The sequence below is a fragment of the Coregonus clupeaformis genome, chromosome 18, assembly GCF_020615455.1.
Source record: "Coregonus clupeaformis isolate EN_2021a chromosome 18, ASM2061545v1, whole genome shotgun sequence".
NCBI lineage: Eukaryota > Metazoa > Chordata > Actinopteri > Salmoniformes > Salmonidae > Coregonus > Coregonus clupeaformis.
Genome location: NC_059209.1, coordinates 33,641,630 through 33,665,729, shown reverse-complemented (window position 1 = coordinate 33,665,729; position 24,100 = coordinate 33,641,630). Strand labels below are relative to the sequence as shown.

General features: G+C 46.2%; 1 protein-coding gene across 1 annotated transcript in view; it reads left to right on the top strand.

Moving 5' to 3' along the window:
* LOC121530690 (WD repeat and FYVE domain-containing protein 3) overlaps positions 1 to 24,100 on the top strand; it is a 204,728-nt gene that overhangs the window by 69,304 nt on the left and 111,324 nt on the right. Inside the window, exons 13-20 of the mRNA XM_045226849.1 lie at positions 1,054 to 1,247; positions 1,648 to 1,919; positions 2,878 to 3,078; positions 3,705 to 3,788; positions 5,746 to 5,932; positions 6,314 to 6,528; positions 8,317 to 8,429; positions 18,747 to 18,987. Of these exons, the coding sequence (XP_045082784.1) occupies positions 1,054 to 1,247; positions 1,648 to 1,919; positions 2,878 to 3,078; positions 3,705 to 3,788; positions 5,746 to 5,932; positions 6,314 to 6,528; positions 8,317 to 8,429; positions 18,747 to 18,987 (1,507 nt within the window). The remainder of the gene's footprint in view (positions 1 to 1,053; positions 1,248 to 1,647; positions 1,920 to 2,877; positions 3,079 to 3,704; positions 3,789 to 5,745; positions 5,933 to 6,313; positions 6,529 to 8,316; positions 8,430 to 18,746; positions 18,988 to 24,100) is intronic.

The following is a 24,100-nucleotide window of genomic DNA, read 5'->3' as shown; positions in this document are numbered from 1 at the left end:
TCTGTCTGTCTGTCTGTCTCTGTCTGTCTGTCTGTCTCTGTCTGTCTGTCTCTCTGTCTCTCCTGGTCTGAGTAAGCAGAGGTAGTGGAGGCCAGACTCTAATATGATGAGTCAGTGTTCTCTAGCAGAGCAGAGAGTGATAGAGGTTAATAGAGAGAGATGTGTATGAGAAAATTAGTGGGAGGGTGTGTGATAGGTGAGTAAAGACAGAGTGATTTATTAGGATCATTTCTTATTGTGTCTCTTTAAATGTCCCCATCCCCTGCCCCTCCCTCCTCTCCCCCTGCCCCTCCCTCCTCTCCCCCTGCCCCTCCCTCCTCTCCTCCTTCCCCTCCCTCCTCTCCCCCTGCCCCTCCCTCTTCCCCCATCCCCTGCCCCTCCCTCCTCTCCCCCATCCCCTGCCCCTCCCTCCTCTCCCCCATCCCTGCCCCTCCCTCCTCTCCCCCCATCCCCTGCCCCTCCCCCATCCCCTGCCCCTCCCTCCTTTCCTCCATCCCCTGCCCCTCCCTCTTCCCCCATCCCCTGCCCCTCCCTCTTCCCCCATCCCCTGCCCCTCCCTCCTTTCCTCCATCCCCTGCCCCTCCCTCTTCCCCCATCCCCTGCCCCTCCCTCCCCCCCATCCCCTGCCCCTCCCTCTTCCCCCCATCCCCTGCCCCTCCCTCTTCCCCCATCCCCTGCCCCTCCCTCCTCTCCCCCCATGTCCCCATCCCCTGCCCCTCCCTCCCCCCCATCCCCTGCCCCTCCCTCCTCTCCCCCCATGTCCCCATCCCCTGCCCCTCCCTCCTCTCCCCCTGCCCCTCCCTCCTCCCCCCCATCCCCTGCCCCTCCCTCCTCTCCCCCCTCCCCCCCTCCCCCTCCCTCCTCTCCCCCCATGTCCCCATCCCCTGCCCCTCCCTCCTCTCCCCCTGCCCCTCCCTCCTCCCCCCCATCCCCTGCCCCCCCATCCCCCATCCCCTGCCCCTCCCTCCCCCCATCCCCTGCCCCTCCCTCCTCTCCCCCATCCCCTGCCCCTCCCTCCCCCCCCATCCCCTCCCCCTCCCTCCTCCCCTCCAGGTCTGTTCAGAGAGTTTGGAGGAGCGCGGTGCGTCCACAACATAGTGAAGTATGGTCAGTGCAGGGAGCATGCTCTGATGATCATTCAGCAGCTGGTACTGTCCTCCAGTGGAGATGATGACATGGGAACGCTGCTGGGCCTGATGCACTCTGCCCCCTCTACTGAACTACAGCTCAAAACAGACATACTGCAGGTGAGACACACACACACACACACACACACACACACCTACACACACACACCTACACACACACACCTACACACACACACACACACACACACACACACACACACACACACACACACACACACCTACACACACACACCTACACACACACACACACACACACACACACACACACACACACCTACACAAACACACACCTACACAAACACACACAAACACACACACACACACACACACACACACACACACACACCTACACACACACACACCTACACACACACACACCTACACACACACAAACACACACACACACACACACACACACACACACACACACCTACACACACACACACACACACACACACACACACACACAGCGCCCTATCCTAACCTCCCTATCTACTAGACTCTCCTGGCCGTGCTGAGAGAGAGCCACCGCACACGGACCGTCTTCCGGAAGGTTGGCGGCTTCGTGTACGTCACGTCACTACTCGTTGCCATGGAGCGCTCTCTGTGCCAGCCGCCGTGTCACGGGTGGGAACGGGCCAATCAGAACCAGGTGTTTGAGCTCCTGCACACCGTCTTCTGCACGCTGACCGCTGCCATGCGGTACGAACCCGCCAACTCGCACTTCTTCAGGACAGAGATCCAGTACGAAAAACTGGCAGACGCCGTCAGGTACAGTATAGTACAGGACATGCTTGATGAATCTTTCATTCTGGTTTCAGGTTTGTTTAAGTGGACTATAGTTAAAAATAACGTCATATACCCAATTGATCTTTAAAAAAGTCACAAGTATTTCAGTGAAGTAGATAGTCAGTTTTGTCTTCACATGAGACTGCTGCTACTTATGTAAAAAGGTATTTCTACACTGAACAAAAATATAAACGCAACATGTAAAGTGTTGGTCCCCATGTTTCATGAGCTGAAATAAAAGCGGCCAGAAATTTCCCAGACGCACAAAAAGCTTATTTCTCTAAAATGTTGTGCACACATTTGTTTACATCCCTGTGAGCATTTATCCTTTGCCAAGATAATCCATCCACCTGACAGGTGTGGCATATCATGAAGCTGATTAAACAGCATGATCATTACACAGGTGCACCTTGTGCTGGGGACAATAAAAGGCCACTATAAAATGTATAGTTTTGTCACACAACACAATGCCACATATGTCTCTTGTTTTGAGGGAGCGTGCAATTGGCATGCTGACTGCAGGAATGTCCACCAGAGCCGCTGCCAGAGAATTGAATGTTAACTTCTCTACCATAAGCCTCCTCGAACGTCGTTTTAGAGAATTTGGCAGTATGTCCAACCGGCTTCACAACCGCAGACCACGTGTAACCACGCCATCCCAGGATCTTCACATCCGGCTTCTTCACCTGCAGGATCGTCTGAGGGGGGTGGGCCAAACCAGGCCTCACCCATGGCTGCGGCCCTGCCCAGTCATGTGAAATCCATAGAATAGGGCCTAATTATTTCAATTGACAGATTTCCTTATATGAGCAGTAACTCAGTAAAATCTTTGAAATTGTTGCATGTTGCGTTTTATATTTTTGTTGAGTATAAATAAATATGATTAATTAATTGATTGATTGATTGATTAATTGATTGACCCATGCCCCACCACCTTCAGGCTGCTGGGTTGTTTCTCTGAGGCCAAGAAGGTTGGAGCCACGGGGGTGTTCCCTTCCAACGCCCAGCCCTTCCTGAGGCTGCTGGAGGACGACGGCGTTGTAGCCGGGGGCGGGGCCGGGGACAGCGTCTGCCCCACCCTCAAACACTGCAGCAAGCTCTTCATCTACCTTTATAAGATGGCCACCGACTCCTTCGACAGGTACGTCAGTTACTGTCAGTTTCTCACTAAAACAGACCCATAGGCCCCCCTCATTGGATAGGTCAGTGATTCTTTCAATAGGTCAGTTATTGAAACAGACTCCCTCAATTGGTCTGTGATTTGGTAAAACCGGTAAAAATCAGTCTAGGAAGATGGTTCTCTCAACCCCAAATCAATGGTTGTTGGAGTCATTTCTACATCCCGTGACAATCAAAGCTCCGACGAACAAGTCACCCAATCTGCAGTAGCCTATGCTGCAAAGCCCCAGCTCAACACGTTTAGATATTCAGTTCCTCTCAATCGATCTCTTCTGAGACACAAAACAGTGATTTCACTTGGGACTCTCAGACCTCAATACAAACCTTCACATGCATATGTTGTAGCATTAGCTTCCTGGTAGTGTGCTATCTAGCTATGCTCTGAGCGCTCTTGTCATTCAGCCTTCTAACTAACAGCTTCCTCTCTCTCCTCTCTCTCTCTCTCTCTCTTTTTCTCCTCTAACCTTTGGCACTGCCTGGCTGTGTGTTTGGGCTATGTGCTACTCTTGTCCGTCCATGTTTGTGTGTGTGTGTGTGTGTGTTCTGAATGTGTGTGTGTGTGTGTGTGTGTGTGTGTGTGGTGTTCAGTCGTGCGGAGCAGGTCCCCCCCTGCCTGACTCACGAGACCTCCCTGCCGTCCCCCTGGGGCACGCCAGCACTCGCCAGGAAGAGGTAGCTACTGCGCTCTGCACTCCTCCTCCTCCTCTTCACGCTCTTTCGCTCCGCCTCCCCTATGTCAGCTATTGCTGCTATGTCATGTTGCTCTCTCTTTCCCCTATGTCAGCTATTGCTGCTATGTCATGTTGCTCTCTACTCCCTCTTTCCCCTATGTCAGCTATTGCTGCTATGTCATGTTGCTCTCTCTTTCCCCTATGTCAGCTATTGCTGCTATGTCATGTTGCTCTCTACTCTCTCTTTCTCCTATGTCAGCTATTGCTGCTATGTCATGTTGCTCTCTCTTTCCCCAATGTCAGCTATTGCTGCTATGTCATGTTGCTCTCTACTCTCTCTTTCCCCTATGTCAGCTATTGCTGCTATGTCATGTTGCTCTCTACTCTCTCTTTCCCCTATGTCAGCTATTGCTGCTATGTCATGTTGCTCTCTACTCTCTCTTTCCCCTATGTCAGCTATTGCTGCTATGTCATGTTGCTCTCTCTTTCCCCTATGTCAGCTATTGCTGCTATGTCATGTTGCTCTCTCTTTCCCCTATGTCAGCTATTGCTGCTATATCATGTTGCTCTCTACTCTCTCTTTCCCCTATGTCAGCTATTGCTGCTATGTCATGTTGCTCTCTACTCTCTCTTTCCCCTATGTCAGCTATTGCTGCTATGTCATGTTGCTCTCTACTCTCTCTTTCCCCTATGTCAGCTATTGCTGCTATGTCATGTTGCTCTCTACTCTCTCTTTCCCCTATGTCAGCTATTGCTGCTATGTCATGTTGCTCTCTACTCTCCAAAGCACCAAATTATGTGAATTCCACCCCTCTCTCGTTTCCCCTGCTTTCTGACCTCTTTCTGTCTCTCTTTTGCTCTCTGCCTCTCTCTCCTCTCTCTCTCTCTCTCTCTCTCTCTCCTCTCTCTCTCTCTCTCTCTCTCTCTCTCTCTCTCTCTCTCTCTCTCTCTCTCTCTCTCTCTCTTTCTCTCTCTCTCTCTCTATGCTGTTTCTGCTGACACCTTCCTTTTAAGCCCTCTCCTCTCCTCACTGCTGTGTAGGGGGAAACCAACCCGCCCGCCGCCTGTATAATTTCAATGACTGCATCAACGTGGCTATTTTCTCTAATTACATGAATACAGGCCTGGGTGTGAGTCATTGTCCCGTTAGAGTCCTCTACAGATCAACTCTAAACTGACTTACCCTTTAACCTCTCATGTGTTTAATCTCTTCATGCTTTTCTATTTATTTCAATTAATAACTTTTTTACAAAGACAGTTCATTAATCAACATTTCAGTTTTCAAAGTAAAAATCCCAGAGTTAGCAAAATAGCTGATTTTCATCCATAATCCCATTGAAAGGAAAGATTAGGATATCTATTCTGGATACAGAGTTTATATACACTGAGTATACAAAACATTAGGAACACCTTCCTAATATGGAGTTGCACCCCCCCTTTTGCCCTCAGAACAGCCTCAATTCGTCGGGGCATGGACTCTACAAGGTGTCAATGGCGTTCCACGGGGATGCTGGCTCATGTTGACGCTAATGTTTCCCATGGTTGTGTCAATTTGGATATGGATGTCCTTTGGGTGGTGGACCATTCTTGATACACGCAGGAAACTGTTGAGCGTGAAAAACCCTGCAGCGTTGCAGTTCTTGACACAAACCGATGCGCCTGCCACCATACCCTGTTCAAAGGCACTTAAATCTTTTGTCTTTTCCATTCACCCTCTGAATGGCACACATACACAATCCATGTCTCTATTGTCTCAAGGCTTAAAAATCCTCCTTTAACCACCTGTCTCCTCCCCTTCATCTACACTGATTGAAGTGGATTTAACAAGTGACATCAATAAGGGATCATATCTTTCACCTGGATTCACCTGGTCAGTCTGTCATGGAAAGAGCAGGTGTTGGTTATGTTTTGTATCCTCAGTGTATGTAACTACTAACTAACTGTCACTGACACCACAGGCAGGGCTACCAGGGCACATCAGGCCCCCCGGCAGGCGTCAGAGCCTTAACAGACCTGAACCTGAAACTACACCTGGCCAACTCTTCCTCCTCCTCCTCCTCGTCGGACTCGGTGGTCATCCACCCGGGGGCAGGGTTAGCCATGCTGGACCTGCTGGCCTCCGTCAGCTCCGACAGCCAACCAGAGGTAAGGAAGTGCGCCAGGCGGCCACACCCACTTCCTGTGTCCTGGCCTCAGGATGAATGTCTTCCTGTGTTCGCTCCTGAAAAAATGGCTTTCTCTCAGTGATACTGAAGTTTACTGCCACTTCCTCTTAGTCCAAATGAGGTGAATGAGGAACAAACCTTATTCAGCCTCTCTTGTACAAGAGTTCCATTTCCTCCCAAGAACTGTATATCTCTGAATGTCTGAGTATCTTCCTTGTTATCTGTATCATAAAACTAGTCTAGGCTTTATATGATGAATTACACTTCAGCAAGATGCTCCAGGTTTAGCAGATCTGTCACAAATGTCAAAGAAACCGAACTTAACAATTTAATTTTACTCCCTCCCTCCCTCCCCACCCAGCATGCCCTGGACCTCCAGCTAGCAGTAGCTAACATCCTGCAGCAGCTGGTCCACAGTGAGAGAAACCAGCAGATACTGTGTGAAGCAGGTCTACATAGCAGACTACTGCAGCGCTGCAGCCAGGCCCTGGGTGACGAGGAACACCCCCTACATCCACCGCTGCAGAGGATGTTTGAGAGGTTGGCCTCGCAGGCCCTGCAGCCTATGGCCCTGAGGTGAGGGTGGGAGACAGACAGGCAGACAGACAGGCAGGCAGACAGGCAGACAGGCAGACAGGCAGGCAGGCAGGCAGGCAGGCAGGCAGGCAGGCAGGCAGGCAGGCTCGCTCGCAGGCCCTGCAGCCTATGGCCCTGAGGTGAGGGTGGGAGACAGACAGGCAGACAGACAGGCAGGCAGACAGGCAGACAGGCAGACAGGCAGGCAGACAGACAGGCAGACAGACAGGCAGGCAGACAGGCAGGCAGACAGGCAGGCAGGCAGGCAGGCAGGCAGGCAGGCAGGCTCGCTCGTTGAACCCTGCTTCTCTGGGGCCCTGCCCTGGCAACCCCTCAGTCAGGGAATGGTCATGAGAAGCGAATATCAAAGCAAGTATTATTGAATAACTTTGTAAAATGAATTGATTCACATACAAGGCATTATTCCAAGCATATAGATACTAAAGGTAACTTACAAGACAAAGCATGAACAAAGAGATGCCAACTAGGCCAGAGGCTTAGAGGCCTAGGAAATGAGAACTGACCATACAACCTTCCTCCATGGACTGGAGACAGGATAAGAGAGAGAGATCATACAACCTTCCTCCATGGACTGGATACAGGATAAGAGAGAGAACATACAACCTTCCACCATGGACTGGATACAGGATAAGAGAGAGATCATACAGCCTTCCTCCATGGACTGGATACAGGATAAGAGAGAGATCATACAACCTTCCTCCATGGACTGGATACAGGATAAGAGAGAGGTCATACAACCTTCCTCCATGGACTGGATACAGGATAAGAGAGAGATCATACAACCTTCCTCCATGGACTGGATACAGGATAAGAGAGAGATCATACAACCTTCCTCCATGGACTGGATACAGGATAAGAGAGAGATCATACAACCTTCCTCCATGGACTGGATACAGGATAAGAGAGAGAGATCATACAACCTTCCTCCATGGACTGGATACAGGATAAGAGAGAGAGATCATACAACCTTCCTCCATGGACTGGATACAGGATAAGAGAGAGATCATACAACCTTCCTCCATGGACTGGATACAGGATAAGAGAGATAACAAAGCCATTTAATTCCATTTATAACATCTGATGGTGTAACCTTCTCAACCCAAAACCAACCACCATTGACCAATCAAATGATACCAAGTTTACAGAGTAACCCGACCACTGAGGCCCAATCTCCACAGGTTGCCACAGCATTTAAAGGCTTGTGTGGGGGATGAGACCAATAAGACAGAATTCCTGAGAAGAAAATAAAATTCCTTTGTATAATAGAGTAATTCAGAGTTCACCCTGTACAGATACAAGTTACCACAGAGATCATACATCCTTATAGATGGCATCAGAGTTATCCTCAGTGAACAAGTTTCAGATAGATACCAGACATGGATGATATATCATTATTCTATCACTCATTCAATATTCAGTCCTCTGGAGACTCTTAACAGAGATGCATGTTGGCCCCTCAGAGGGGGAGGCGGGGCTGACAAACGTTCCTTGTGTTCCTGGACCATTTCCAGGTGACAGAGAGCACGTAAATTAAGGCAGAGCCTGCATATATGTTTATTGTTCTTCAAGGGGAAAGGCGTCCCATGTTGGAGGATGCCAGTGAATGCCAAGTGGATCAAGGACCACTTTGGAAATCAGTGTTTTCATCATGCTTTCATGTGTCATCCACTGGGATTTAACATGCACATCTTGTCTATGTATGTTTTTATTGTCACCCCAAAATAAACATACAATTCAATTAAATTCATATGCTTTCTCCCCCCACAGAGAGTTCCTTCGGCTGGGTAACCCTCTGAACTGTGGAGCCTGGGACAAGAAGCTCCTCAAACAGTACCGCGTCCACAAACCTTCCTCCCTTAGCTACGACGCAGAGATGAGAAGTAAGTTCCCACTCAATGTTGTACAGAACCAGTCAAAAGTTTGGACACACCTACTCATTCCAGGGTTTTTCTTTATTTTTTAAAAACTATTTTCTACATTGTACAATAGTAGTGAAGACATCAAAAACTATGAAATAATGTAGTAACCAAAAAAAGTGTTAAACAAATCAAAATATATTTTTATATTTGAGATTCTTCAAAGTTGCCACCCTTTGCCTTGATGACAGCTTTGCACAGTCTTAAAGTTTCTTAAAGTGCAGTCGCAAAAACCATCAAGCGCTATGATGACCCAGAGTTACCTCTGCTGCAGAGGATAAGTTCATTAGAGTTAACTGCACCTCAGATTGCAGCCCAAATAAATGCTTCACAGAGTTCAAGTAACAGACACATCTCAACATCAACTATTCAGAGGAGACTGCGTGAATCAGGCCTTCATGGTCGAATTGCTGCAAAGAAACCACTGCTAAAGGACACCAATAAGAAAAAGAGACTTGCTTGGGCCAAGAAACATGAGCAATGGACATTAGACCAGTGGAAATCTGTCCTTTGGGCTGATGAGTCCAAATTTGAGATTTTTGGTTCCAACCGCCGTGTCTTTGTGAGATGCAGAGTAGGTGAACGTGTGTGGTTCCCACCATGAAGCATGGAGGAGGAGGTGTGATGGTGTGGAGGTGCTTTCGCTGGTGACACTGTCTGTGATTTATTTTGAATTCAAGGCACACTTAACCAGCATGGCTACCACAGCATTCTGCAGCGATACGCCATCCCATCTGGTTTGCGCTTAGTGGGACTATCATTTGTTTTCCAAGGGGAGTGAAGGCGTATCGCTGCAGAATGCTTTGGTAGCCATTGTTTTGGATGTTGCATCCGATGTCTCCACGATAAAAACATCTGCCGAGCCAAATGAAAAAGTTGATGCGATACAAGAGAGGATGGAGCGGGCAGCTGGACGGATTTCGACAGTGGAGGATGCCGTCTCCCGTCTGGAGAAGGGTAATGAGAATCACGAGAAAAAGCTGGACATATTGTGGAATCACCTGGAAGAACTTGAGAACAGAAGTAGGAGAAATACGGTGAGATTGGTTCATCTGAAAGAGGGGAGTGAGGCTGGCGGTGGACTAATCTCGTGTGTGCAGAAGATTTTGGATTTGACGACGGGCACAAATTCGAAATTGAACGAACCCATCGCAGTTTAACCATGCCTGATGAGAATAGGACCCCGAGAACGGTTCTCATCCACTTGTTACATGTTGATATATACTCCGAAAAATGTGAGAAAGGGTAGATTTAGACTCAACACCATGATATTACAAGATGAGATATTTAGCCAATCACTAGCTGATGATCTTAGATCCTTTTTTGAGATCAACATAGGCTCAACTGAAAAGGTTTCCACAGTGTGGGAAACCTCTAAAGCATATATTAGAGGGGAAATAATAGCACATGAGTCCAAAAAGAAGAGGGAGAAGGGGCTGAAGCAGTTAGAACGATTAGAAACCGAGATATGTGTCTTGGAAAAGGGATTTGGCAAGACATTTCACAGATGGCACATTTCAAACTGTCTGCAAATTGAAATTTCAGTTGCATGAAATGTACAACAAAAGGGCAGAATATTCACTGTTTAGACTTCGAACCAGTTATTATGAGGGAGGTGAGAAGACAGGCAGGCTACTAGCAAGACAACTAAAAAAGCAGAACACTTCTAACGTCATTCCCAGCAATTTAAGAAGAGCAATAAGATGGTGACCTCATCCAAAGAGATATACAGTGTGTTTCAACGTCATTATGAAGATTTGTATACATCCTCCTGTTCAGCGAGCGCCATAGATATGGATACTTTGTTGTCTGGTATAGAATGACCTAGATTATCAGATAGCCATGTAGAGGACCTGGACTGTGCTATAACAGAAGAGGAGGTTAGAGCCGCCATTTTATCTATGAAAGCAGGGAAATCACCTCGTCTGGATGGCCTTCCTGTAGAATATTATAAAAAGTATATTGACATTCTTGTAGCTGTGTTGACAGTGGTTTACCAGGAGGCATTTAAAAATGGCTCCCTTCCGGACACCTTTAAAGAGGCTTTGATATCGCTGATTCCTAATAAGGATAGAGATACTACAGAGCCTGGGGATTTTATAGCAATCAGGCTCCTTAATGTGGATCGTAAGAGTCTTACTAAGACCATTGCGATACGCTTAGAGAAGGAACAACCTAATGTTATACATAGTGACCAAGTTGGATTTATTAAGAACAGGACCTCAACTGATAATATGAGGAGGCTCTTACATCTCATGTGGTTAAACAGCTCGAATATAGTTCCTACCGCTGCCGTCTCCTTAGATGCTGAGATAGCATTTGATAGGGTAGAGTGGGCTTTTCTCTTAAGAACCCAAGAAAAATGTGGTTTTGGACCTGATTTTTGTAAATGGATAGGGGTCCTCTATTCCAATCCTAAAGCAACAGTATTTACGAATTGAATTATGTCTCCTTTTTTTTTTGTCGTTCTAGAGGCACAAGGCAGGGTTGCTCTCTCTCCCCTCTCCTGTTTACCGTAGTTTTAGATCCTCTTGCGACAATGATAAGAACAGATCCAGAAATTAGGGGTGAACATGAAGGAGGAAAAGAACACAAGCTGCTTTATGTATGAGATGATATTCTACCGCTGGTCTCTGATCCTTATCAGTCTGTACCACCATGACTTACTCGTATTGAATCATATTCTAGTATGTCAGGCTACAAAATTAATTGGAATAAGTCAGAAGCAATGTTACTCTGGAACCATTTAATTTCAAATGGGTTCCTACTGGGATGAAATATTTGGATATTAAATTGAGCTCAAATTTGGAGGAAGTGATGAGACTAAATTGTGAGCCGCTACTAGTGAAGATTAAGACCCATTTTAGAAACATTTGAAAATATCAAACTTTCTTTATGGGGAAAGATCAACGTGATTAAAATGGTTGTGGTCCCACAATGTTATATATCTCTGCAATGTTACCTATGAATTTTCCAGACAGGTATTTTAAACAATATGACAAATTAACTAAATATTTTTTTGTGGGATAGGAAGAAAAAAAAATATTAATTTGAAGAAGATGTGCTCACCAAGAGATGTAGGAGGCTTGGCTTTACCAGATGTTAAATTGTACAATTTATCATTTGAAATGGCTAAATTGGCGAATCATTGGGGCAAAATGGATGTTGGATTGGATAACAATAGAACAGGAACTAAGTTATCCTTTCACCCTGATACTCTGTCACATAGTCTTACAGGGGAGAGGTCTGTTGATACTCTGTCACATAGTCTTACAGGGGAGAGGTCTGTTGATACTCTGTCACATAGTCTTACAGGGGAGAGGTCTGTTGATACTCTGTCACATAGTCTTACAGGGGAGAGGTCTGTTGATACTCTGTCACATAGTCTTACAGGGGAGAGGTCTGTTGATACTCTGCCACATAGTCTTACAGGGGAGAGGTCTGTTGATACTCTGTCACATAGTCTTACAGGGGAGAGGTCTGTTGATACTCTGTCACATAGTCTTACAGGGGAGAGGTCTGTTGATACTCTGTCACATAGTCTTACAGGGGAGAGGTCTGTTGATACTCTGTCACATAGTCTTACAGGGGAGAGGTCTGTTGATACTCTGTCACATAGTCTTACAGGGGAGAGGTCTGTTGATACTCTGCCACATAGTCTTACAGGGGAGAGGTCTGTTGATACTCTGTCACATAGTCTTACAGGGGAGAGGTCTGTTGATACTCTGTCACATAGTCTTACAGGGGAGAGGTCTGTTGATACTCTGTCACATAGTCTTACAGGGGAGAGGTCTGTTGATACTCTGTCACATAGTCTTACAGGGGAGAGGTCTGTTGATACTCTGTCACATAGTCTTACAGGGGAGAGGTCTGTTGATACTCTGCCACATAGTCTTACAGGGGAGAGGTCTGTTGATACTCTGTCACATAGTCTTACAGGGGAGAGGTCTGTTGATACTCTGTCACATAGTCTTACAGGGGAGAGGTCTGTTGATACTCTGTCACATAGTCTTACAGGGGAGAGGTCTGTTGATACTCTGTCACATAGTCTTACAGGGGAGAGGTCTGTTGATACTCTGTCACATAGTCTTACAGGGGAGAGGTCTGTTGAAACTCCCAACCCAATTTTGTTACACTCAAAAGAGGTGTGGAATTTCACATCTAAAACAAGGATACTCATCATTGTGGCACAATCCTAGGCTACAGATAGGAAAGACGTCTGTGTACTGGAAACAGTGGCTAATGAAAGGAAGGGGGAAACTTACTCAATATAAGACACTACATAGGTTTTATTGGACACCAACAAGGCTTCACAAGATGGGGCTGACCAACAATTCTCTGTGTTGGAAATGCCAAAAAGACACTGGGATATTTTTACACGCAATATGGGAATGCACATTAGTGTTACCTTTCTGGAAGAATGTTTTTGAAATATCTGGAGGAATGGTCGGGGTTAACAATTCCAGTTTCACCGAGAATATGTCTCTTGGACGATAGAACAGAGTTACCTAATGTAACAAATGAGGAATTTGCACTGATCACTGTTGGTATGGTTACAGCAGCTAGAGTAACCCTTAGAATCTGGAAGGGTCATGTCACTCCTACTCTGAAACAGTGGATAGAATCAATGTTGGAGGTAGCATCTTATGAACAAACACTTGCAAGGATCACTGGTAGAAACGACAATTCTAGAAGCTGAATGCGTTTTATTTGTCATGTTTCTAAGACCGGGAAGTGATTTACTTATGCTTGTGAACCCATTTAGTTCTGTATTGTAGCTTGTGTGCTATGTTGGAGGATATGTCTGGATGTCATGCTCAATGTTTTTATGCTGTACAATGTTTTATTTGTTTTGTGGAAAAAATGAAAAAATGAATACAACTTTAATAACAAAACAAAAAATGCATCCTGTTTGCAATAAGGCACTCAAATAAAACTACAAAATCCAACACATCACTGAGCACCACTCTAAATGTTTTCAAGCATGGTGGTGGCTGCATCATGTTATGGGTATGCTTGTCATCGGCAAGGACTAGGGAGTTTTTTAGGATAAAAAGAAACGGAATAGAGCTAAGCACAGGCAAAATCCTAGAGGAAAACCTGGTTCAGTCTGCTTTCCAACAGACACTGAAAATCTATTTCAAGACTTGAAAATGGCTATCTAGCAATGATCAACAACCAACTTGACAGAGCTTGAAGAATAAAAAATAAAAAAATGTGTGAAAATTGTACAATCCAGGTGTGAAAAAGCTCTGAGACTAACCCAGAAAGACTCACAGCTGTAATCACTGCCGAAGGTGATTCTAACATGTATTGACTCGGGGGTGTGAATACTTATGTAAATTAGACATTTCTGCGTTTCATTTTCAACAAATTTGCGAACATTTATAAAAACATGTTTTCACTTTGTCATTATGGGTTATTGTGTGGAATACGTCAACGGGTATGAATTCTTTCTGAAGGCACTGTTCTTATGAGTTATGACAGCTTATAGCAACTGTAGTAATGCTCTATACATTTACTTATAAGTAATTATAATTGTAGCATAAGGCATTATAAATGTAGCATTATACATGTAGCATAAAGCATTATATATGTATATGTACAGTGGGGAAAAAAAAGTATTTAGTCAGCCACCAATTGTGCAAGTTCTCCCACTTAAAAAGATGAGAGAGGCCTGTAATTTTCATCATAGGTACACGTCAACTATGACAGACAAATTGAGGAAAAAAAAATCCAGAAAATCACATTGTAGGATTTTTAATGAATTTATTTGCAAATTATGGTGGAAAATAAGTATTTGGTCACCTACAAACAAGCAAGATTTCTGGCTCTCACAGACCTGTAACTTCTTCTTTAAGAGGCTCCTCTGTCCTCCACTCGTTACCTGTATTAATGGCACCTGTTTGAACTTGTTATCAGTATAAAAGACACCTGTCCACAACCTCAAACAGTCACACTCCAAACTCCACTATGGCCAAGACCAAAGAGCTGTCAAAGGACACCAGAAACAAAATTGTAGACCTGCACCAGGCTGGGAAGACTGAATCTGCAATAGGTAAGCAGCTTGGTTTGAAGAAATCAACTGTGGGAGCAATTATTAGGAAATGGAAGACATACAAGACCACTGATAATCTCCCTCGATCTGGGGCTCCACGCAAGATCTCACCCGTGGGGTCAAAATGATCACAAGAACGGTGAGCAAAAATCCCAGAACCACACGGGGGGCCTAGTGAATGACCTGCAGAGAGCTGGGACCAAAGTAACAAAGCCTACCATCAGTAACACACTACGCCGCCAGGGACTCAAATCCTGCAGTGCCAGACGTGTCCCCCTGCTTAAGCCAGTATATGTCCAGGCCCGTCTGAAGTTTGCTAGAGTGCATTTGGATGATCCAGAAGAGGATTGGGAGAATGTCATATGGTCAGATGAAACCAAAATAGAACTTTTTGGTAAAAACTCACCTCGTCGTGTTTGGAGGACAAAGAATGCTGAGTTGCATCCAAAGAACACCATACCTACTGTGAAGCATGGGGGTGGAAACATCATGCTTTGGAGCTGTTTTTCTGCAAAGGGACCAGGACGACTGATCCGTGTAAAGGAAAGAATGAATGAGGCCATGTATCGTGAGATTTTGAGTGAAAACCTCCTTCCATCAGCAAGGGCATTGAAGATGAAACGTGGCTGGGTCTTTCAGCATGACAATGATCCCAAACACACCGCCCGGGCAACGAAGGAGTGGCTTCGTAAGAAGCATTTCAAGGTCCTGGAGTGGCCTAGCCAGTCTCCAGATCTCAACCCCATAGAAAATCTTTGGAGGGAGTTGCCCAGCGACAGCCCCAAAACATCACTGCTCTAGAGGAGATCTGCATGGAGGAATGGGCCAAAATACCAGCAACCGTGTGTGAAAACCTTGTGAAGACTTACAGAAAACGTTTGACCTGTGTCATTGCCAACAAAGGGTATATAACAAAGTATTGAGAAACTTTTGTTATTGACCAAATACTTATTTTCCACCATAATTTGCAAATAAATTCATAAAAAATCCTACAATGTGATTTTCTGGAAAAAAAATTCCCAATTTGTCTGTCATAGTTGATGTGTACCTATGATGAAAATTACAGGCCTCTCTCATCTTTTTAAGTGGGAGAACTTGCACAATTGGTGGCTGACTAAATACTTTTTTCCCCCACTGTATGTATATATGTATATATATATGGTGGTCCTCTGTAGCTCAATTGGTAGAGCACGGCGCTTGTAACGCCAGGGTAGTGGGTTCGATTCCCGGGACCACCCATACGTAAACATGTATGCACACATGACTGTAATTCGCTTTGGATAAAAGCGTCTGCTAAATGGCATATTATTATTATATTACTATTATTATAAATGTAACATATGGCATTATAAATGTAGCATTATAAATGTAGCATAAAGCATTATAAATGTAGCATAAGGCATTATGAATGTAGCATTATGAATGTAGCATAAGGCATTATGAATGTAGCATTATAAATGTAGCATAAGGAATTATGAATGTAGCATAAGGCATTATGAATGTAGCATTATGAATGTAGCATAAGGCATTATGAATGTAGCATAAGGCATTATGAATGTAGCATTATAAATGTAGCATAAGGCATTATGAATGTAGCATTATAAATGTAGCATAAGGCATTATGAATGTAGCATTGAATGTAGCATAAGGCATTATGAATGTAGCATAAGGCATTATGAATGTAGCATTATGAATGTAGCATAAGGCATTATGAATGTAGCATTATAAATGTAGCATAAGGCATTATGAATGTAGCATACGGCATTATGAATGTAGCATAAGGCATTATGAATGTAGCATAAGGCATTATGTGTGTGTGCCTCATAGAAATTGTTACCAGAAAGTTTTCTGCAGGGGCAAGACGGACAGGGGAAAGACGTGCAGTTTGAAAAGGCCAACAATTACTCCCAGCAAATTATTTCCCCCCCCCTGCTGTCAGTTGATCCATTCGGCTGCATCCAGTCAGTTACTGTAGTGGAGAATAGATTGTTTTTTTTGCAGGAGATGAGCTTCCTCTAGCTTTAATTGCCTGTGGAAATGACTTTCTGGAGACTGTAATCCTTCATGATTGCGAACCAGAACGAGCCTATTGTAACGTTATTGTAATGTAGCTGCAACCTAAACCATCGCTGTTATGATCTAGACTAATCACCTTCAGATCATTACCTGAGGTGAATCTGTCCTTTAGTGCTGAGTGATTTAACCGAAATTTCATTTTTCTCTTTCTGTTGTTAAACAACTAATTAACCGATATCGGTTCAATTACTTGGAATTCCATTTAGTTCGGTTTTTCTGTTAGCCCAAGGCGCCGTTTCTCTAGAGATAAATCAAATCATTCACGGGAGAAATCAAGTCAAGAACTATGTGGGACGCTTGGGCTGAAGGGAGATGTAGTTTTCATTAAGCGAATACATCCTTCCTCTACTCTCAGGCCCTGTTTCAATAGCTAAACATTACATCCTTCCTCTACTCTCAGGCCCTGTTTCAATAGCTAAACATTACATCCTTCCTCTACTCTCAGGCCCTGTTTCAATAGCTAAACATTACATCCTTCCTCTACTCTCAGGCCCTGTTTCAATAGCTAAACATTACATCCTTCCTCTACTCTCAGGCCCTGTTTCAATAGCTAAACATTACATCCTTCCTCTACTCTCAGGCCCTGTTTCAATAGCTAAACATTACATCCTTCCTCTACTCTCAGGCCCTGTTTCAATAGCTAAACATTACATCCTTCCTCTACTCTCAGGCCCTGTTTCAATAGCTAAACATTACATCCTTCCTCTACTCTCAGGCCCTGTTTCAATAGCTAAACATTACATCCTTCCTCTACTCTCAGGCCCTGTTTCAATAGCTAAACATTACATCCTTCCTCTACTCTCAGGCCCTGTTTCAATAGCTAAACATTACATCCTTCCTCTACTCTCAGGCCCTGTTTCAATAGCTAAACATTACATCCTTCCTCTACTCTCAGGCCCTGTTTCAATAGCTAAACATTAAATCCTTCCTCTACTCTCAGGCCCTGTTTCAATAGCTAAACATTACATCCTTCCTCTACTCTCAGGCCCTGTTTCAATAGCTAAACATTACATCCTTCCTCTACTCTCAGGCCCTGTTTCAATAGCTAAACATTACATCCTTCCTCTACTCTCAGGCCCTGTTTCAATAGCTAAACATTACATCCTTCCTCTACTCTCAGGCCCTGTTTCAATAGCTAAACATTACATCCTTCCTCTACTCTCAGGCCCTGTTTCAATAGCTAAACAGTACATCCTTCCTCTACTCTCAGGCCCTGTTTCAATAGCTAAACATTACATCCTTCCTCTACTCTCAGGCCCTGTTTCAATAGCTAAACATTACATCCTTCCTCTACTCTCAGGCCCTGTTTCAATAGCTAAACATTACATCCTTCCTCTACTCTCAGGCCCTGTTTCAATAGCTAAACATTACATCCTTCCTCTACTCTCAGGCCCTGTTTCAATAGCTAAACAGTACATCCTTCCTCTACTCTCAGGCCCTGTTTCAATAGCTAAACGTTACATCCTTCCTCTACTCTCAGGCCCTGTTTCAATAGCTAAACGTTACATCCTTCCTCTACTCTCAGGCCCTGTTTCAATAGCTAAACGTTACATCCTTCCTCTACTCTCAGGCCCTGTTTCAATAGCTAAACATTACATCCTTCCTCTACTCTCAGGCCCTGTTTCAATAGCTAAACATTACATCCTTCCTCTACTCTCAGGCCCTGTTTCAATAGCTAAACATTACATCCTTCCTCTACTCTCAGGCCCTGTTTCAATAGCTAAACATTACATCCTTCCTCTACTCTCAGGCCCTGTTTCAATAGCTAAACATTACATCCTTCCTCTACTCTCAGGCCCTGTTTCAATAGCTAAACGTTACATCCTTCCTCTACTCTCAGGCCCTGTTTCAATAGCTAAACATTACATCCTTCCTCTACTCTCAGGCCCTGTTTCAATAGCTAAACGTTACATCCTTCCTCTACTCTCAGGCCCTGTTTCAATAGCTAAACATTACATCCTTCCTCTACTCTCAGGCCCTGTTTCAGTAGCTAAACGTTACATCCTTCCTCTACTCTCAGGCCCTGTTTCAATAGCTAAACATTACATCCTTCCTCTACTCTCAGGCCCTGTTTCAATAGCTAAACATTACATCCTTCCTCTCTCAATTATGAAGTTAGTGGTAACATTGAATCTCTTGTCCCACAGACTCCATGACCATGTCGATGGAGGGCTGTTTCGGTCCTGACACCGTGTTCGCAGCGGCCGGTGAAGACAACAGTCAGTACCGAATCAGCCGTAGCCTGGTGCGCTCGGCCGAGGGGAGCACCGTGCCACTCACACGCGTCAAGTGCCTGGTCTCCATGACAACGCCCCACGACATCCGCCTTCACGGCTCCGCCGTCACTCCAGCCTTCGTGGAGTTTGACACCTCGCTGGAGGGCTTCGGGTAAGAAGACGCACGGACACACACACACACACACACACACACACACACACACACACACACACACACACACACACACACACACACACACACACACACACACACACACACAGGGCTTTGGGTAAACACACATTCATTTTTTCACTGTTGTCAGTGGTTGCAAAATGTTCCGAAATTTCCCAGAGATTTCCAGAAATCCTTCCCTGCGTTATTCCCTTCTGATTCTGGGAATCCTCCAACTGGAATTTCTGGGAATTTTGGGAAAGTTGTTAGAATTTTGCAACCCTACTGTCGGCACTTGCACTTTTGGGATTATTCCTTTGGTTCTGTTGGTTCCACAAGCCAGAGTTCAGGGTGCTTGTTTGTTTCCTTCAGTTCTCCTTTTCATAATTTTCTTTTATGAAAGGAACACCGGTCTCTGTCACAGCAGGGGGGTTATTTCTGTCAGGAACACCGGCCTCTGTCACAGCAGGGGGGGTTATTTCTGTCAGGAACACCTGTCTCTGTCACAGCAGGGGGGTTATTTCTGTCAGGAACACCGGCCTCTGTCACAGCAGGGGGGGTTATTTCTGTCAGGAACACCGGCCTCTGTCACAGCAGGGGGGTTATTTCTGTCAGGAACACCGGCCTCTGTCACAGCAGGGGGGTTATTTCTGTCAGGATTACCGGTCTCTGTCACAGCAGGGGGGTTATTTATGTCAGGAACACCAGCCTCTGTCACAGCAGGGGGGTTATTTCTGTCAGGATTACCGGTCTCTGTCACAGCAGGGGGGTTATTTCTGTCAGGAACACCGGTCTCTGTCACAGCAGGGGGGTTATTTCTGTCAGGATTACCGGTCTCTGTCACAGCAGGGGGGTTATTTCTGTCAGGAACACCGGCCTCTGTCACAGCAGGGGGGTTATTTCTGTCAGGAACACCGGCCTCTGTCACAGCAGGGGGGTTATTTCTGTCAGGATTACCGGTCTCTGTCACAGCAGGGGGGTTATTTCTGTCAGGATTACCGGTCTCTGTCACAGCAGGGGGGTTATTTCTGTCAGGAACACCGGTCTCTGTCACAGCAGGGGGGTTATTTCTGTCAGGAACACCGGTCTCTGTCACAGCAGGGGGTTATTTCTGTCAGGAACACCGGCCTCTGTCACAGCAGGGGGGTTATTTCTGTCAGGATTACCGGTCTCTGTCACAGCAGGGGGGTTATTTCTGTCAGGATTACCGGTCTCTGTCACAGCAGGGGGGTTATTTCTGTCAGGAACACCGGTCTCTGTCACAGCAGGGGGGTTATTTCTGTCAGGAACACCGGCCTCTGTCACAGCAGGGGGGTTATTTCTGTCAGGATTACCGGTCTCTGTCACAGCAGGGGGGTTATTTCTGTCAGGATTACCGGTCTCTGTCACAGCAGGGGGGTTATTTCTGTCAGGAACACCGGTCTCTGTCACAGCAGGGGGGTTATTTCTGTCAGGATTACCGGTCTCTGTCACAGCAGGGGGGTTATTTCTGTCAGGAACACCGGTCTCTGTCACAGCAGGGGGGTTATTTCTGTCAGGATTACCGGTCTCTGTCACAGCAGGGGGGTTATTTCTGTCAGGAACACCGGTCTCTGTCACAGCAGGGGGGTTATTTCTGTCAGGATTACCGGTCTCTGTCACAGCAGGGGGGTTATTTCTGTCAGGATTACCGGCCTCTGTCACAGCAGGGGGGTTATTTCTGTCAGGAACACCGGTCTCTGTCACAGCAGGGGGGTTATTTCTGTCAGGAACACCGGTCTCTGTCACAGCAGGGGGGTTATTTCTGTCAGGAACACCGGTCTCTGTCACAGCAGGGGGTTATTTCTGTCAGGATTACCGGTCTCTGTCACAGCAGGGGGTTATTTCTGTCAGGATTACCGGCCTCTGTCACAGCAGGGGGTTATTTCTGTCAGGAACACCGGTCTCTGTCACAGCAGGGGGGTTATTTCTGTCAGGAACACCGGTCTCTGTCACAGCAGGGGGGTTATTTCTGTCAGGAACACCGGTCTCTGTCACAGCAGGGGGGTTATTTCTGTCAGGAACACCGGCCTCTGTCACAGCAGGGGGGTTATTTCTGTCAGGAACACCGGTCTCTGTCACAGCAGGGGGGTATTTCTGTCAGGAACACCGGTCTCTGTCACAGCAGGGGGGTTATTTCTGTCAGGAACACCGGTCTCTGTCACAGCAGGGGGGTTATTTCTGTCAGGATTACCGGTCTCTGTCACAGCAGGGGGGTTATTTCTGTCAGGAACACCGGTCTCTGTCACAGCAGGGGGGTTATTTCTGTCAGGATTACCGGTCTCTGTCACAGCAGGGGGGTTATTTCTGTCAGGAACACCGGCCTCTGTCACAGCAGGGGGGTTATTTCTGTCAGGAACACCGGCCTCTGTCACAGCAGGGGGGTTATTTCTGTCAGGAACACCGGCCTCTGTCACAGCAGGGGGGTTATTTCTGTCAGGAACACCGGTCTCTGTCACAGCAGGGGGGTTATTTCTGTCAGGAACACCGGTCTCTGTCACAGCAGGGGGTTATTTCTGTCAGGAACACCGGTCTCTGTCACAGCAGGGGGGTTATTTCTGTCAGGAACACCGGTCTCTGTCACAGCAGGGGGGGTTATTTCTGTCAGGAACACCGGTCTCTGTCACAGCAGGGGGGGTTATTTCTGTCAGGATTACCTGTCTCTGTCACAGCAGGGGGGTTATTCTCCCTCTCCTTTCTGTCATGCTGTTGAAATGTTGCTCAATACTACACACGTGCAGTACCAGTCAAAAGTTTGACCAAGGAGGAGAGTGATGGAGAGCTGCATCAGACGACCTGGCCTCCACAATCACCCCACCTCAACCCAAGGAGGAGAGTGATGGAGAGCTGCATCAGACGACCTGGCCTCCACGATCACCCCACCTCAACCCAAGGAGGGGAGTGATGGAGAGCCGCATCAGATGACCTGGCCTCCACGATCACCCCACCTCAACCCAAGGAGGAGAGTGATGGAGAGCCGCATCAGATGACCTGGCCTCCACGATCACCCCACCTCAACCCAAGGAGGAGAGTGATGGAGAGCCGCATCAGATGACCTGGCCTCCACAATCACCCCCACCTCAACCCAAGGAGGAGAGTGATGGAGTGCTGCATCAGATGACCTGGCCTCCACAATCACCCCACCTCAACCCAAGGAGGAGAGTGATGGAGAGCCGCATCAGATGACCTGGCCTCCACGATCACCCCACCTCAACCCAAGGAGGAGAGTGATGGAGAGCCGCATCAGATGACCTGGCCTCCACGATCACCCCACCTCAACCCAAGGAGGAGAGTGATGGAGAGCCGCATCAGATGACATGGCCTCCACGATCACCCCACCTCAACCCAAGGAGGAGAGCGATGGAGAGCCGCATCAGATGACCTGGCCTCCACAATCACCCCACCTCAACCCAAGGAGGAGCGTGATGGAGAGCCGCATCAGATGACCTGGCCTCCACGATCACCCCACCTCAACCCAAGGAGGAGAGTGATGGAGAGCCGCATCAGATGACCTGGCCTCCACAATCACCCAACCTCAACCCAAACGAGATGGTTTGGGATGAGTCGGACCGCAGAGTGAAGGAAAAGCAGCCAACAAGAGCTCAGCATATGTGGGAACTCCTTCAAGACTGTTGGAAAAGCATTCCAGGTGAAGCTGGTTGAGAGAATGCCAAGAGTGTGCAAAGCTGTCATCAAGGCAAAGGGTGGCTACTTTGAAGAATCTTAAATATAAAATATATTTTGATTTGTTTAACACTTTTTTGGTTACTACATGATTCCATATGTGTTATTTCATAGTTTTGATGTCTTCACTATTATTCTACAATGTAAAAAAAATAGTAAAAAATAAAGAAAAACCCTTGAATGAGTAGGTGTGTCCAAACTTTTGACTGGTACTGTACATATACACACACACAGGCGGACGCTGACATGCGTACACAAACACCCACACACACCAGTGGAGGGAGAAATCAGAGGATGGGGTCATTGGAATGGTTGGAATGGGAAAGGTATAAAACACATGGGTTCTCTCTGTTACCTGTTATCTAGTAATTCTAGAATTATTGACTCTAGCGGTTCACCCCACACCCGTGCGTCACACGGTGATGTCATTTTGAATATTGAATAGCTGGCTGCAGCTCAATCCCCTCCTTCCGCCGATATAAAGTTTGCATCTATTCCATAACGTGGGGCTTGTGAAAGCGGTCTTTTTTTATACACATGAGAGGATCCGGACAAGAAAACTGTCACTAAATCGTCTGTAAAACCGTTTGAGCTACAAACTAATAAGGCACCACCATCGGAAGATGAGACTCTCACGGACACGACAGTGTCGGTTGTTTGGCTCTACGACATCCACAAGCTTTACGGCAGTCGTCTGAACTCTCTGTCGCGGATGTCCTCATTTCGAAGAGGTCTTCTCACAAAACCGACTGTCCGAACCATTGGAGATGTAAACGAATATTGAAACACACAGGTATGTCTGTTATTTTCCTCTACGACAAACAGGGGAGTCGTCTGAAGGTACACTATACAGTTGAAGTCGGAAGTTTACATACACTTAGGTTGGAGTCATTAAAACTCGTTTTTCAACCACTCCACAAATTTCTTGTTAACAAACTAAAGTTTTGGCAAGTCGGTTAGGACATTTACTTTGTGCATGACACAAGTAATTTTTTTACAATTGTTTACAGACAGATTATTTCACTTATAGTTCACTGTATCACAATTCCAGTGGGTCAGAAGTTTACATACACTAAGTTGACTGTGCCTTTAAATAGCTTGGACATTTCCAGAAAATGATGTCATGGCTTTAGAACCTTCTGATAGGCTAATTGACATCATTTGAGTCAGTTGGAGGTGTACCTGTGGATGTATTTCAAGGCCTACCTTCAAACTCAGTGCCTCTGCTTGACATCATGGGAAAATCTAAAGAAATCAGCCAAGACCTCAGACATTTTTTTGTAGACCTCCACAAGTCTGGTTCATCCTTGGGAGCAATTTCCAAACGCCTGAAGGTACCACGTTCATCTGTACAAACAATTGTACGCAAGTATAAACACCATGGGACCACGCAGCCGTCATACCGCTCAGA